The 13,719-nt window shown below is 35.6% G+C and overlaps 1 protein-coding gene across 1 annotated transcript in view; it reads left to right on the top strand.

Moving 5' to 3' along the window:
• The window catches only part of LOC140142990 (semaphorin-5B-like), a 404,016-nt gene that overhangs the window by 272,133 nt on the left and 118,164 nt on the right, over positions 1-13,719 (top strand). The window contains 1 exon segment of the mRNA XM_072165019.1: positions 7,339-7,401. Within this exon segment, the coding sequence (XP_072021120.1) occupies positions 7,339-7,401 (63 nt within the window).

The raw sequence follows: 13,719 nt of genomic DNA on the forward strand, positions 1-13,719 counted from the left end.
TCATCATGAAGACCTATATGATACCACCTGTCCCTATCCAAGCCTTAATAGTTTGATACTGCATTTTCATAAGTAGGCCTATTACAATATTATTTTGGAGTGCCTATATTATACCAGGTTGGACATCAATTCAATACTATAGAAGAAGGACAAAATTGGTAAATATATAGTAAATATTTGATACGAAACAATAATGCATGCAGTATTAAAACTGAATTTACGGATAAGATGCATATAATATTGCTATATCTTCTGCTTAAATAATTATAAATATTGTACCAACAGATAACTTCATGTGAGATCTGAGAAGACTACTGATCAGCAGTAGATAGCACGTTGGTTGCTTTCCTTTTAGGGAATCACAGATTCCTTTCCATTAGGCTTACAGTTTTACCCTTTTTGGGATGCAAAGAAAGAATCACGAGTATAAAGCATAGACGTATCATTCATACAAGTTGGACTCATAAAAAGTCAAGTGGAAATAAAATAATACATAAAAGACACAAAAACAGACAAAATATTCTTGCATCAAGTTGTGCACGGTATAAGCCCAAGCACAAGACCGCGGGTCCAGGCTAGTCTTTGCGCCGGGAACATTGCGATAATGAGACGGCAACCTTGTTAGTACGGTAAACCGTGAGGACCACATCTTATGTACATCTACCTCCAACAGCCTATACAATTAAGTCGCTGGTTGAAAGAGACGAGGTTGTCAAGCGTTAAGCCTACAAGGCCACTAAGACTAGGTTGAATTTGCGTTGAAGAAATCCGACTAGAGTTAAGACTCGGGCTTCGAGAGCGGGCTAGGCTTAGTAGCCTCAAGGCCACCTTAAGACTACGGCTTAATAAGACTCCTGTCGAGAAACTCGCCCCTAATATCCTAGTTTCTTACTCATATAACATTGAGGGCTTTTAGGCATAATTTTATTAATATATGAAAACAATATATATGACATAATTAAAAAATGCATACACAATAGGCCTACATAACGGACCTACATTTATATTGCAATTTTGTTCATCATGGTTTATCACATGGTAGTCTTGTATTCAGTATTTCTGTTTTGCATTTTACTCAGATAGCTAAATATGAATTGTTTTGTATTTAGAAACACTTCTGCAGACTTGACATGATTCTGTTTAGAAAAATCTAAAACAATGTCACCATATGAAAACATTTTAAGCATTTTAAGACTAAAAATAGAATTGTCACATTCAGTTTCCTCCCATTTTTAGACTTACAATATCATTTTAAAGAAATTTATTAGGCGAAAATACTGTCTAGAAACACCAATTTTATGCAAATTCGTTACACCGCCCGAATCTACTATTTATTGTTTGGAGTAGACCAATATAGCCTCAAAATGTTGACATTTAAAAAAATCAATATTTAAGATGTATATTTTCATAAAAGGGCTTTAAAAATTACCCTTTTTTAAACATTTTTTAAAAGTGCTAAAGAGGGGTAACATTGATGACCCCCTCCTGAAAACCTAAGACCCCAATCATTGCAATTTTAAGTTCTGTATTACAAATAAACTATGCTCTTGACAAATATTTCAAAATAAAATCCAATCGAGAAGTTGCTGATAGAAAAATAACTTCATAAACTTTGCAATTTTTCAATTGTTTTCACAGCAATTTTCCTGTGTCAAAAGCCCCAAATTAGGGGGTACCCATATCTCCCTACCCAGGGGGGTCGGGTGGGTCTAGTCTGGCATGTGGAAATATGTCATCCAGTACATCAATCTTACAAAGAATGAACCGATTTGGCCAACCTTCATGTTCCCAGATTTTGTCATATCACCTGGATCTCTCTGGCATGGACAATTAAAATTGTATTACGTTTTATAAATTTGTAAATTATATATATATTTTATTTATTTTGTTATTTTTGTATATTGTGCTCAATCAATCAAGCAAAAATCAAGCAATCAGTCAATCAAAGGTGGCTGGTCTGTGCAGGAGTAAAAACTATTATATTAGGGTGAAATGCATCAGACTAGTAACCCTTTGTATATTGCATTCGGGAATGATATTTTCACAGCGTTTACATTACATTAGATTCGGGAGGTTTCAAAGACACGTTCGTTTGGACATCTTCTTTCAGCATAATTAATTCAATTATGATGTATTGCAAATTAACAAAGCCTTGACACAACGTTAAAACCAATCAAAATAACAATCATAATTTCTTAGGTTGTGAAAGGAATAGCACTGGTTCAATTATTGACACTATTATTGTTATGGTAACAAAAATTTCTTGTTCTATACTCAATTATTCATAAATACTAATTGATATTTGGTAGTTAATCATTTTTTGAATATAAATGACAACATAAGAAGATTGAACAATTTTCTTGTCAAGTCAGACAATATTTGGAATATAAAGTACACCATTTCTATTCAATTCGACAAAAAAGACTTGGAGATTTATATATTAATTTTCCCTTTAATTTTGTGCAAGTTGTGCATACATGTCAATTACTATGAAGGTATTCCCATTATTTTCCCTTTTGTAATTTGATGTAAAGCATTTGGGATGTACCAACTTTACTACCAAGGAATTCATAGCCACCAACAAGTAGCAATAATCAACATTTCTAGCTTTTTTCTTTCATATATTTTGGTAAATTTGAAATTTGAAATTTTTGAAGTTACTCAAAAGGTATATTCTCATATTATGTTGCTCTTTGCAATTTGATGTATATATCATTTGTGAAATATCAAAAATATTAGACTGCTTATTGCTACCCAAAATTGTGATCGTCAACATTTTTATCTGATTTCTCTCTTCAAGAGCCGGTGTTTACACGATCAGATACAAACTGTGTTCACATTGTCGGATGTATGCCCGACAGAACTTGGTTGGTACAAGTTGCTAGGAGTAATGGTAGGCGCTGCCAGGAGTAGTGGCAGTGTGAACGATGGTGAGCGTAAGTTCCGCCAGGCGTACGTTCAACGATTTACTCCTGAGAAAGTTAGCGGTAGCAAACTGGGTGTAATCTCCGCCAGGCGTAAGTTACAATGTGAACACTGCTACGGCTGGCACCTGGTGTAAATTTGACCTTTTTTTGGTCAGAACTAAAAAATTACATATATTGCATGCTTGAAAAAGGTTGCAGAAACATTGGAAGTGGTAGCCAATGTTTACGCTGAACAGAAGTGAATGCTTGGTAGAACTGGTCAGTGTAGTGCTAGGAGTAGGCTGGATGTGGACACGCGGTAGGAGAAGGGAAATGTTTTTATCAATGTTAGAGTAAGTTTACGCCGGGTGTAACTCAAAATGTGAACACGACTATAGAAGCAGTTCTCAAGAAGGGATTTCCCCTATTTTACACCTTGGTTCAGTTATTAGATTATAGTCACAAGCTGTATCCATCATTTTATGAAAATCATATGTGACCGTACACCACGAATGAGCTGTAAATGTCCTCAATTGTATTCTGAGTTACAGTGTAAAGTGGGCATGAAGGTCGTATTCATAGGTACCTCAATTTGGTGCTACGTGTATCTCATTTAATGTTACAGTTACAGTGTAAAGTGGGCATGAAGGTCGTATTCATAGGTACCTCAATTTGGTGCTACGTGTATCTCATTTAATGAGATACACGTAGCACCAAATTGAAATACCTATGAATATGACCTTCATGCCCATTTTACACTGTAACTCAGAATACAATTGAGGACATTTACGGCTCATTCGTGGTGTACGGTCACATATTGACAATATTTCAATAGATACTGAATAGATTCCCTCATTAAAAGTCAATAATATCTGAGAACGAAGAAAGAAACTGACCAAATTTGGACACAAATCGAGCCTTATTTTGTGGAACTTTTTCCATGTGGGTGTTTACTGCAGCTTCAAATAGTTACAAGAGTTGTGAAAAACTCTCAAATTGTTATCAGATTTGTAATTATGAAAGCATTTTGGATTCTCTTACTGATATTTGAGAACTTTATAAAAAGTGCATTAAAATGAGTACAAACATGCCTAGTATTGGTTCAGTGGTTCTTTCAAGACCATCAATTTTATTTGAAATAAATTATTTCATGTGGGCCATTTTACTTCACACTTTTAGAGTGGATCAATCTGGTTCTTTAGACCTGGGTTGCTTATTATGATCTACTGGTTTAGCTTGGAGTGTGCATATGCCAAGGTTTGATCCAGATCAATTTAGATCACAAAGTATAGAATCACCATCAAAGGTGATGGGTACAAATCTTGTAATGAGTTTGGTCAGGCTCTCACCACAGTAGATTGATGTAGATTATTCAAGGGTCCTATGAACAGCCCTATCTGCTTACACTAGGATCCACAACATGCTCATCTATCAGGGTACAGTTCTTTAACCCCAATACATTTGTACATTCATTGGCTAACCTTTGAAAATTTGGGTACAAAAACTCAAACTCTGCAACTTGAGGTCAAATTTTGCACTCTGATTGTTTAATTGAAGTTATTGAACTATGCCATTGGGATGAGGCCATTGTGGTCCATAGTGTTATGGAGACCTTTGGCATCCTATGGGCCTTACTGTCTGGTCACATCAGCTCTCCAAGAAAAAGTCACCCCTCAAGCCAAGAAATCTTTCAAAAAGATCCTAAATGCGTCTTTCCCAGGATGCAATCATAATGCAGTGGCTTAACTTAACAGCGCGAAAAGGAAACATACAAAAGCGACCTCTGATGCTATTTCGTTGACCCCTTTCAAGCCCTGGGCAGGTAAAGTGGAAAACAAGATCTGGGATGGTTTTGAGGCCAGGTGGTATTTGGCGAGAATGAGAGGATTAGATGATATGTTTGTATGTATTGGACAATGAGAGTCAGATGGCTGGTAATAGAAACCAAAAGGGATTAAAAGAAACATTTCTACACATCTGCCACCATAATGGACACCATAGCTTGCCGTGAGGAACACTGCGACAGCTTCCATAAAACCTAGAACATGTCTTCAGAGCTACTTTTTCAGATAATAGGCTTAAAAGATACAAATCATCAAATTTGGTCACATTTCTGATTATTGAGTTTATAGTGTTTTTAAGTTTGGTACCCATAACTTATCAAAACACACAATTGTTTAAGAAACGGAACATTATTAACCAGTAATTGCCTTTTTGTAATCCCATTCAATGCTGTATATTGGCGAAATCCAATGCTCATCTAACTCTGAAAAGATTGTACAATATCTTCAAATGTTTTATGATACAAAGCAAATTTGGGTTCATCGTCAAGCTTATTGTCTAATCTTAAATGTGATATCAAAATCTTGAGTTTTACCACACTCCTTTGTGAGAATGGGCCATAGGGCCTATGAAGTAACAATATAGATTTATCAGACAATGCGAGTCACATGTCATCAAATGAAGACCAGCTTGCCGGGCCAGCTTGAGGAAGGGGACAATGTTATTTTGGTTTTGCAATATAGAACAAGTCTTTGTGAATTATTTTCAAAAACATCTTAAGAACCACTACCCCAACACAATGCTCATTTGAATCCATTATAAAATGAGAAAGAAAATTGTAAATTTTATAAGAAATTATAATGTTGTATGTGACCCTATTACACAAACTTCCTTTACAAGAAGTTTAATGAGCTGCCTTCAAAATTTAATATTTGTAACGTCTCCGATTCATAAAAATTATTTTTACTTTATGGCAGTCAGTAATTCAATTTTATTACTGTTTCAAAATTGATAAAAAATAAAATTGTGAGTTTACAAATAATGAGAAAATCAAATTACATTTCTGCTGCTTTATTACGGCAGGACCTCAAAAGAATTGATTTTTGAATGTGATTTCCTGAACTGCTTATTTAGTTTTAGTTGGTGAGTGGGTGACGGGCGTCCAATTGAATACGGTAGGGCGTTCAGGGTCCTGCAAATTGCACAATTTTGTTTTTAAAAGATGCAATAAATTGTACTTTTACATTGCACCATACTTTTGTCATCATCACATTCCAAAATATAATTATTTTAATTGGTAGGTGGTGAAAAAAATTACCAGTATGCAAATTAAAATGGGGAAATTATATTTTTTTTACATTGCTATGTCATTTCTAATAAAAAAATGTAAAAAAATGAGAAGGCATTGATAGTAAATTTCACATTTACAAGGGATGTGGCATTTGGTTAAGTTTAGATTGTTGGACTATTCAACTTAAAATCCACACTCCCCCTGTGGAAGATTTAGCTAAAGTCTTCTACAGAGGGAGTTTGAGCTTTGGATTGAATAGACAGTTGGGTAACATCTATTTAAAATTCTCACTCCAGTTGTGGAAGATATAGGTATAGTCATAATACATGGGGAGTATGGGTTTCAAAGTGATTAACACTGACCAATTATATTGGGAAAACATACTCCCTCTGTGGAAGATATTTCCAAAATCTTCCACAGGGGTAGTGTGGATTTTAAATGGAATAGCCCAATTTAAACGCAAAGTACAAATTGCAGAGAGATAAACAAAACCATTCTGGAAAGATTATGAAAACATTGATGATAAAAGGTGTGATTGGAGAAAAAAGACTGTGATTGGAGACAAAAAGTATGAGTGGAGACAAAAAGAACACAAATAGGCTGGAGGGAAAACAACAAATGTAATTGCACATTGTGAGAGTCTCAGCGTAAGATAATAGAGGTTGACCTCTGCGTGTTTAGAATCACAAATCAAATGTAATAAGTGTGCTGCAAGTTGTATTCAAAATGTACAATTATAGATATGGAAAATTGAATAACGGTCGCAAAGAAAAATATGGTTGGAAACTGTGGCAATAATTGTATCGCTGCATAAGACTTCTTTGTTTGGCTGTGACTTGCAACAATACTATGTGAGATGTAATAATAGAAGTGTAGAAACATGGACAATTTTGTGCGTTTTAGCTATGACTTCCATACAACAAAATAATAATGAGTATATGCACATATACTGTGAATGGTGGCTCTGAAAAGAGCTTCTCCATACTAATCTATCATTGCCTAGTATAAATGGCCATGAAAAGAGCTGTTGATATAATAGAATGCTGCAACCCATAAACAGTTTGAATTTTGTAACTTTGAAATGTGGAAAAAAAGCAGTGCAATAACATGGACAGTTTTGTTGTACATTTTAGCTCTGACTTCCATACAACAAATCTCTAATAAGTATAGAGTGCCCCTGTGTATGGTGGCTCTGAAAAGAGCTCCTCTATACTATTAATGGCCCTGAAAAGAGCTGTTCATTCATAGCTCCATATCCACATACCTATTGAGATCCTTAACTTGCTTGGTGAAGCAATGAAAATGATGTTGATGTGATAGCTAACATGTTTGTTGTTGATATTTATTTGTTGATTACAGGCTGCAGATTGGAGACCTAATGGGTTAACGGTGGATATCTGTAAAAGCAAAGGAGAATCACAGGTAAGAATGCATAGGACTTAACATTTTGCTGAAAACTACTGTTTATAATTCTTAAAAATTAAAGAATACAATTTTTCTACTATACTTGTCCCAGGAAAGCTGAAGAGAAAAGAATAAGAGTTTAGAATACCTTGAGCCCTGTCATAGAGATTGAGCATTGTATCACTGTCATTTTGGGTTCAATTCCCATCTGTTTTATGAGTTGACATTTAAGGTCCTATTTCTCGAAGCTTGGCTAGTGGTCAGGCTTGCTAAGCCAGCAGGCTAGCCCTACCAATGTAGATTCATTTATTGATTTATCTTCCTAGGTGATGTATGATGTGGAATTGTAAGCTCTGGACTAAGTGGCCTTAAGCCTGATGGCTTAGGAAGCCTGATCACTAGCCATGCTTTTAGAAACTGGCCCTTAGTAGCTTAGTGGTATGGCTATCCAACTGTTACCCTGAGGTTGAGGGTTCGGATCTCAATGATGCTAAGAGCCTTTAATCGGTAGTAAGAGCACCCAACTTTAATAACCTAAGATCCTTGGTTCAACTCTCAAATCAAGGACAGGTTTTCTTGAGGTTATCAATGGTGGAACACACTCATGTATAGGCTACATATTAAGGCTACAAGTGCTGATTGAATCTTTGAGAATAATTTATGTACACTTAATTATTTTGGTGTGCTTCCAATTTTCTTCAAAATGTTACCAAATTACACATATCTATCATGATACATACCAACATATTTCAGTATTGTTCCATCATGATCAATAACACGCATTGGCAAAACTTCAAACAAATCATGCCATTCTATTCATTCTTTAATGCACACAATACACGTAGGCAATGTTTTGAAAGAAATAAGACATTCCTAACGACTCACCATTATTTTTTGTGTGTCTCAGAAAAGTGGGTCGGTTTAATCAAAGTTATCCTAACATAAGTAGGTATAGATGGCACACAGTGCCAGTAGGGTACTGCTTCACCCATTAACGCTATTTACATGAGTAATAGGCACCCATCCTAATGTATATGTAACCTGTTACAGTTTATGGGCGTATCACTTGCGATACGCCAAATAGCCCCGAGTTGTGTAGCGAGTCATTTGCCTTCTTGCGAGCAAGGTGGTGTATGTGTTATCATAGCTCAATTATAATGATGATTTAATGGTGTAGAGGTGAGCTTAATTAGCGAGCAAAACTAGAATTGCTGATACTAGGTGCGTCCACATGAGAGCTTTTGGTTTGAGCAATGTGGCTCTCGAGCAAAAACTTGGGGATTATAATGCACTGTGTGAACTGTCTTTAGAATTTTGATACTTGAGCACTACCTGCAGATCTAACATTGCCTCTGATTGGTCAATTACATGATATCTTCACTTTAATCACCAATCAGAATGGAGCTTTGCAAATAATTCACTCCAATTTTATTGTGTGGTGAATTTATTCTAACAATGTTGCTGATCTGGATGAGTACACTGATCCTTTAGCATTCTATCTGTGGCGTGTCCAGAAGTCCCCCGCACTTTGTTAAAAATCCTGTAAAATCAGCCGTTTTTTGGCGATTTTAGCCGTTAAGCCGCCCCGCATAAATCTGAAAGCCCCTCTGAGCAGAGAAGGATCCTAGATACGCCCGTGTCTATGACCGTGTGAACATGGCTACTGAGTTCAAATTGGCCTGGGTGTCAAGCAGGTAACAGTTAGTGGGTGTATCTTTTGAAACACACCAAATAGCTCGGAGTAAGAATTAGTCCCTTGCTGATTCATAAGGTGATGTATGTGTTACTACAACGCTAGTGATAATGATGATTTAATGCGCACTGGAGGTGAGCTTGATTAGCCAGAGAACATGTACTAGATATGGGCAATTTAGTGTCAACTGTACCATTTTTGCGGGTGGCAAGCAGGTCTTGTTGGCAATACATCAAATTAAGTAGGAGTGAGTGTTAAGTGTAAGGTGCCGCAATGTTCCCGATATGCACATCATTGCATATTAATGATGAATTTATGGCCCAATGGCGTTGTTGATTAATGTACAGGACAACATATCGAAAAGTAGTTCTGTTTTGGTTTTGATGTAGGTGCAGTACGCCTAATTGCCTGTAGTACAAGTGTAGTAGTAGCTGCTAAATGTGCCGTACAAATTGAAGTCATTGCTTTGGCGGGCGCTCAATTAAACATTTTTTAATGTATCTGGCAGTGTAGGTATGAACGATGAGCAGGCACAACTGGGTTTATTGTTCTTGGCATCATGTATGTGAACTAAGTATAGATAATAAAACAGTTCCAAATAAATCCAAATCAGATCTGGATTAGATCACATCATGTAAATAGTCCTTAAAGTTGAACCCTGTGGACACCTCACAAAGCATCATTGACCAGAGGGCAATGTTCTTATTTCATTAGCATGTAATTGAGGCAAGTGGAACTTTGATACCCCTTCCAGCATGATGTGAAAAATGAAGATGGAAATTTAAAGTGAAACATCCAGGTTTTACGGTGACACTGATTGGGATGAGAACCTCGAGGTGTTGTGAGAAAAAAGCGTACTGGATGGCAAAGTGCAAATTCTGTCGGCATTAATTTTCACCCTTTTTTTCAAGTCCGTAAAAGCTTAGTAAGAAATAACAATCCCTGTAAATATTTATCAAGTTAACAGACCTAAATATATAGGCTATATTAGATTGGCAATAATGCTAAATTATTTAAAATAATGCTAAATTATTTAAAATAATGCTAAATTATTTGAAATATTGATTTGTGAAAAAAAAATTGAAATGAAAATGATCAATTTTAAAGGAAGGTAAATGAAGAACTGCAAATAGGATTTTAAATTGGATCCCTTTAAGGATAAGGGGGAGTGGGTACTCAGTACAAATTACCATTAGCTTATGTGCAGCAAATATGGGTCTCATTTCCGGGACTCTGGTATAAATATGACGCCCCTTTTCAGTCAATTTTGAAATTTTATGAAAATATCACAAAATTGTGTCCAATTTGCTAAACAATCTGGGTCTCAGGTATACAAATGGGGTCACTTTCAGATTCTAGGAGACCCCAGTCAGAACTCTTTGCCCCTCCAGTAAAAACCCAAAATTACTGAAAATTTCCACTTTTTATGCAATTTTGCACAATATTGGTTGATTTTGCCCCGATATTCACTCTGTCCCCCCAGAAAAATTAAGCTACTGTTGGAGACACATCTCTACCCTACCCTAATATGAGTACACTCTTCTCCATCAGATAAGGGGAAATCAACCCGTAATGAATTTTAAACTTATAAAAAAATGAATCCATATCAACATGTGTGGTAAATATTTTGCTTGAGGATGCCAATTTGTATCCTCCCTCCATGCAGATGAGGCATAAGGCGAAATACCTGTGAGCAGGTGTGCTTCTTAAACAATATCCGAGGAAGAATATGAGAGGAAATCAGTTTAAATGAAAATGTCAAAATATAGTATGAAAGTATTCAACATTCCTTGACATTCAGATAATGTTTATCAGTTATCTATCTGAATGGCATGTTCCACCTATAAGAAACCCCTTCCTCAAACCCCTCCCATAAATAAAACATTTTAGATGCTTTTGTTCCTTATGAATATGAACTTTCTTGTAGGTGAGCAAGATTCCTTTAGCAATAAAACCAAATTAGTTTGATCCTTTTATTGAGCATCAATGCTTGGTCAATCCTTGTTATTTATAATATTTAATCTCTGTTTGTAATGCATTGTCCCTTTTACCATTACTTCTGACTAATTAGTTATAGTTCATTAATAACAAGCAACGAAACATCGTCGACGGTCCGGTCGGTCCAAAGATCAAACCAATTTGGCTCTGGTGCCTTTACTGTACTATTTTGTTTTACTCTTATCCCGAGAGCCCTTCTCAAACCCTTCCTATGAAATTTCTCATAATCTCACCATTTCCTTTATCAAATGAGTGAATCCAGGAATTAAGTAATATCAGCATTCCTAAAAAATGTTTACTGGTCTCTGATTTTACTATCCATACTAAGTGACATTAAGGCATGGTGCATCCTACCATGCAAGCTAGGCCTCTCATCATACCCTTCCTCAGTGAATACCTTGTGGTATATAACCTCTCTTTTGTCCAAAAACATGACAACACGATCTAGTATAACATTTTCAGTTTTCAAAATGTGTGTAAAATTGCATATTATCCCAGACTAGATGCAAGGCAGTGTGTATTCTGTGAGGCCCATCTCAAATCCCTATTATTAAAAAAATCTCATTTTGTCAATTCTCTTTTGTCAAAAACTTGACATATTTTTGTACAAAGCAGTCAACATTCGTGAGCATGTATGTTTACCCCCAGAAATCGTACTACATCTAAATAATCAAGGCTTCACTGTATCCTGTTGTTTTCTACCTGCAAGAAACATGGAAACTCACTTTTCCTGTGCTCAACAGACTCCCATGTTAACTGTTTCCACTAATATTGTGTCTTTTGATTGATGTAATTTCATTTTGCGGAATAATTTAATGAACAGTTAGAATTAACCCGCAGTAGCCTGTCACAGACTGGCCGACAGCGCAATCTCCTTGGTGACCGGGAGTGTATACGGACTCTAGTGACAGTTTTGTGCCAGCGTTTCTGGCGTGACATTATCCAAATAAAAATCAACATTGATGAGATTTTTTATTGAATATTTTTATAAATTTGTCACATGAGTGACTGCTCATAAACATCTAATAGTCGATATAAGGTGAAACAATTGCCAGTATTGCCTATGTTGAGGGTTATCAGCCCAATTGGGCTCCTTTATAGGGTTTGCCACACTTTAAACTAAATATTTACCCATACAACCTCAAGTGAAGGAAAAATTAGGTGCTTTTGGGTGCTCAAAGGAATGTTTGAGTTTGATAAAAATAAGGACTTGGGAATAAAATGGGGTGCTTTTCCTCATTTGGAAAATGGAAAGGTTGACATCAGAGGCACATCGTAGTTATTATAGTTTATTCGGTGCAAAACATGATGATGTGCCTCAAGATGAATACATTTCCAAATGGTAATAGAAGTGATTAGGAAATAGCCTTACACCAAAACCAAATTGTTTTTGCCAACTGAGGTACATGATCCGTTAATGCTGTCCAACTTTTCAATATAATCAGTTGCAACAGCTTTTAAAGCAACCAATTGCTTAAAATGCCAACAACCCATCTCATTGGTGACCGGCAGTTTTTAGTACTTTCTAAATGTAAGAATATGTGACTTTCAATATTTCTCTGATCATACTGTAGAAAAAATAACAACAACACAATTTGACAACCAGTGGGCATATATAACAAGCTAATAATTTTTGTCAGCAATATTATTGATTAAAATTTGACTGCCAGTCATATGTCAAGTTTTCATTGATATATCCATGGTAAACATGGTGCATACGGTCTTTACATAGCTCTACATGGATGTTTTAATGCCGAAGCCTGGCTTAAGGCTAGGTTTGGAAACTTATATTGTAAAAATAATAACTAGGTCATTTTTGTATAGGTGTAGGTACAATGTACATAGATGCAGATATGTTCTTTAAAATATTGAAAATGGCAATGAAGCAAAATGTGTTTGTTTCGAAAAATAAATTTTCAGTTCGAAATTACAACACCAGCCTATATGGAGCAGTGTAATACACCTAATCATGCATAACTTGCAAATGCAAAATCGGAATCAACTGAATTTTGGGAATAAGCTTTTTTTGTGGATATCTACAGAAAAATGTCATAAAAAGAGGATGTTAGGATCTCAAAATGCTCCTTTAAATGAAGTACAAATGAAAATACACATTTCTTTCGCCATAACTTAAAATTGATTTTTGTCGCTACAAACGTCTCGGTCTGCTCGACTGAATCACATGTTTGCTTATTGAAACTTGGTTCATCCCAATGTAGGACCCTGTTTACGTAAAACTCTTTTCACGTTTTCATCTGTTGCATCTTTCGTTCATGAATAGGATTTAGACATGAATGAAAAGACATTTATGTAGGCAACTCTTGAAACGTTATCAATTTGATACAACCGTTTATAATATTTAAATTAGCCGCTTCCTCTTATCAGCATGGAAACTTCTTCCACAATTAAAATTAGCACACAGGCAAACTATGTTATAATTGATGATATTAATAATGATCAATTTCTTGAAGCAAATTTTGTAATTTTGTCAAATAATTTGCAAGTTTGAGTGTGATGTAGCCATCAAAAAAGAGTTAATATAGAAGTAAACAAGTGCGTGCTCACGGCAATGTTACTAAAAGTAAAATGTCTATGACCGGCTCAACAGCTGCACTTTCATCAAAAGAATTAGTATTTTGAAAATA

Source organism: Amphiura filiformis, chromosome 20, assembly GCF_039555335.1.
Source record: "Amphiura filiformis chromosome 20, Afil_fr2py, whole genome shotgun sequence".
Taxonomy (NCBI): domain Eukaryota; kingdom Metazoa; phylum Echinodermata; class Ophiuroidea; order Amphilepidida; family Amphiuridae; genus Amphiura; species Amphiura filiformis.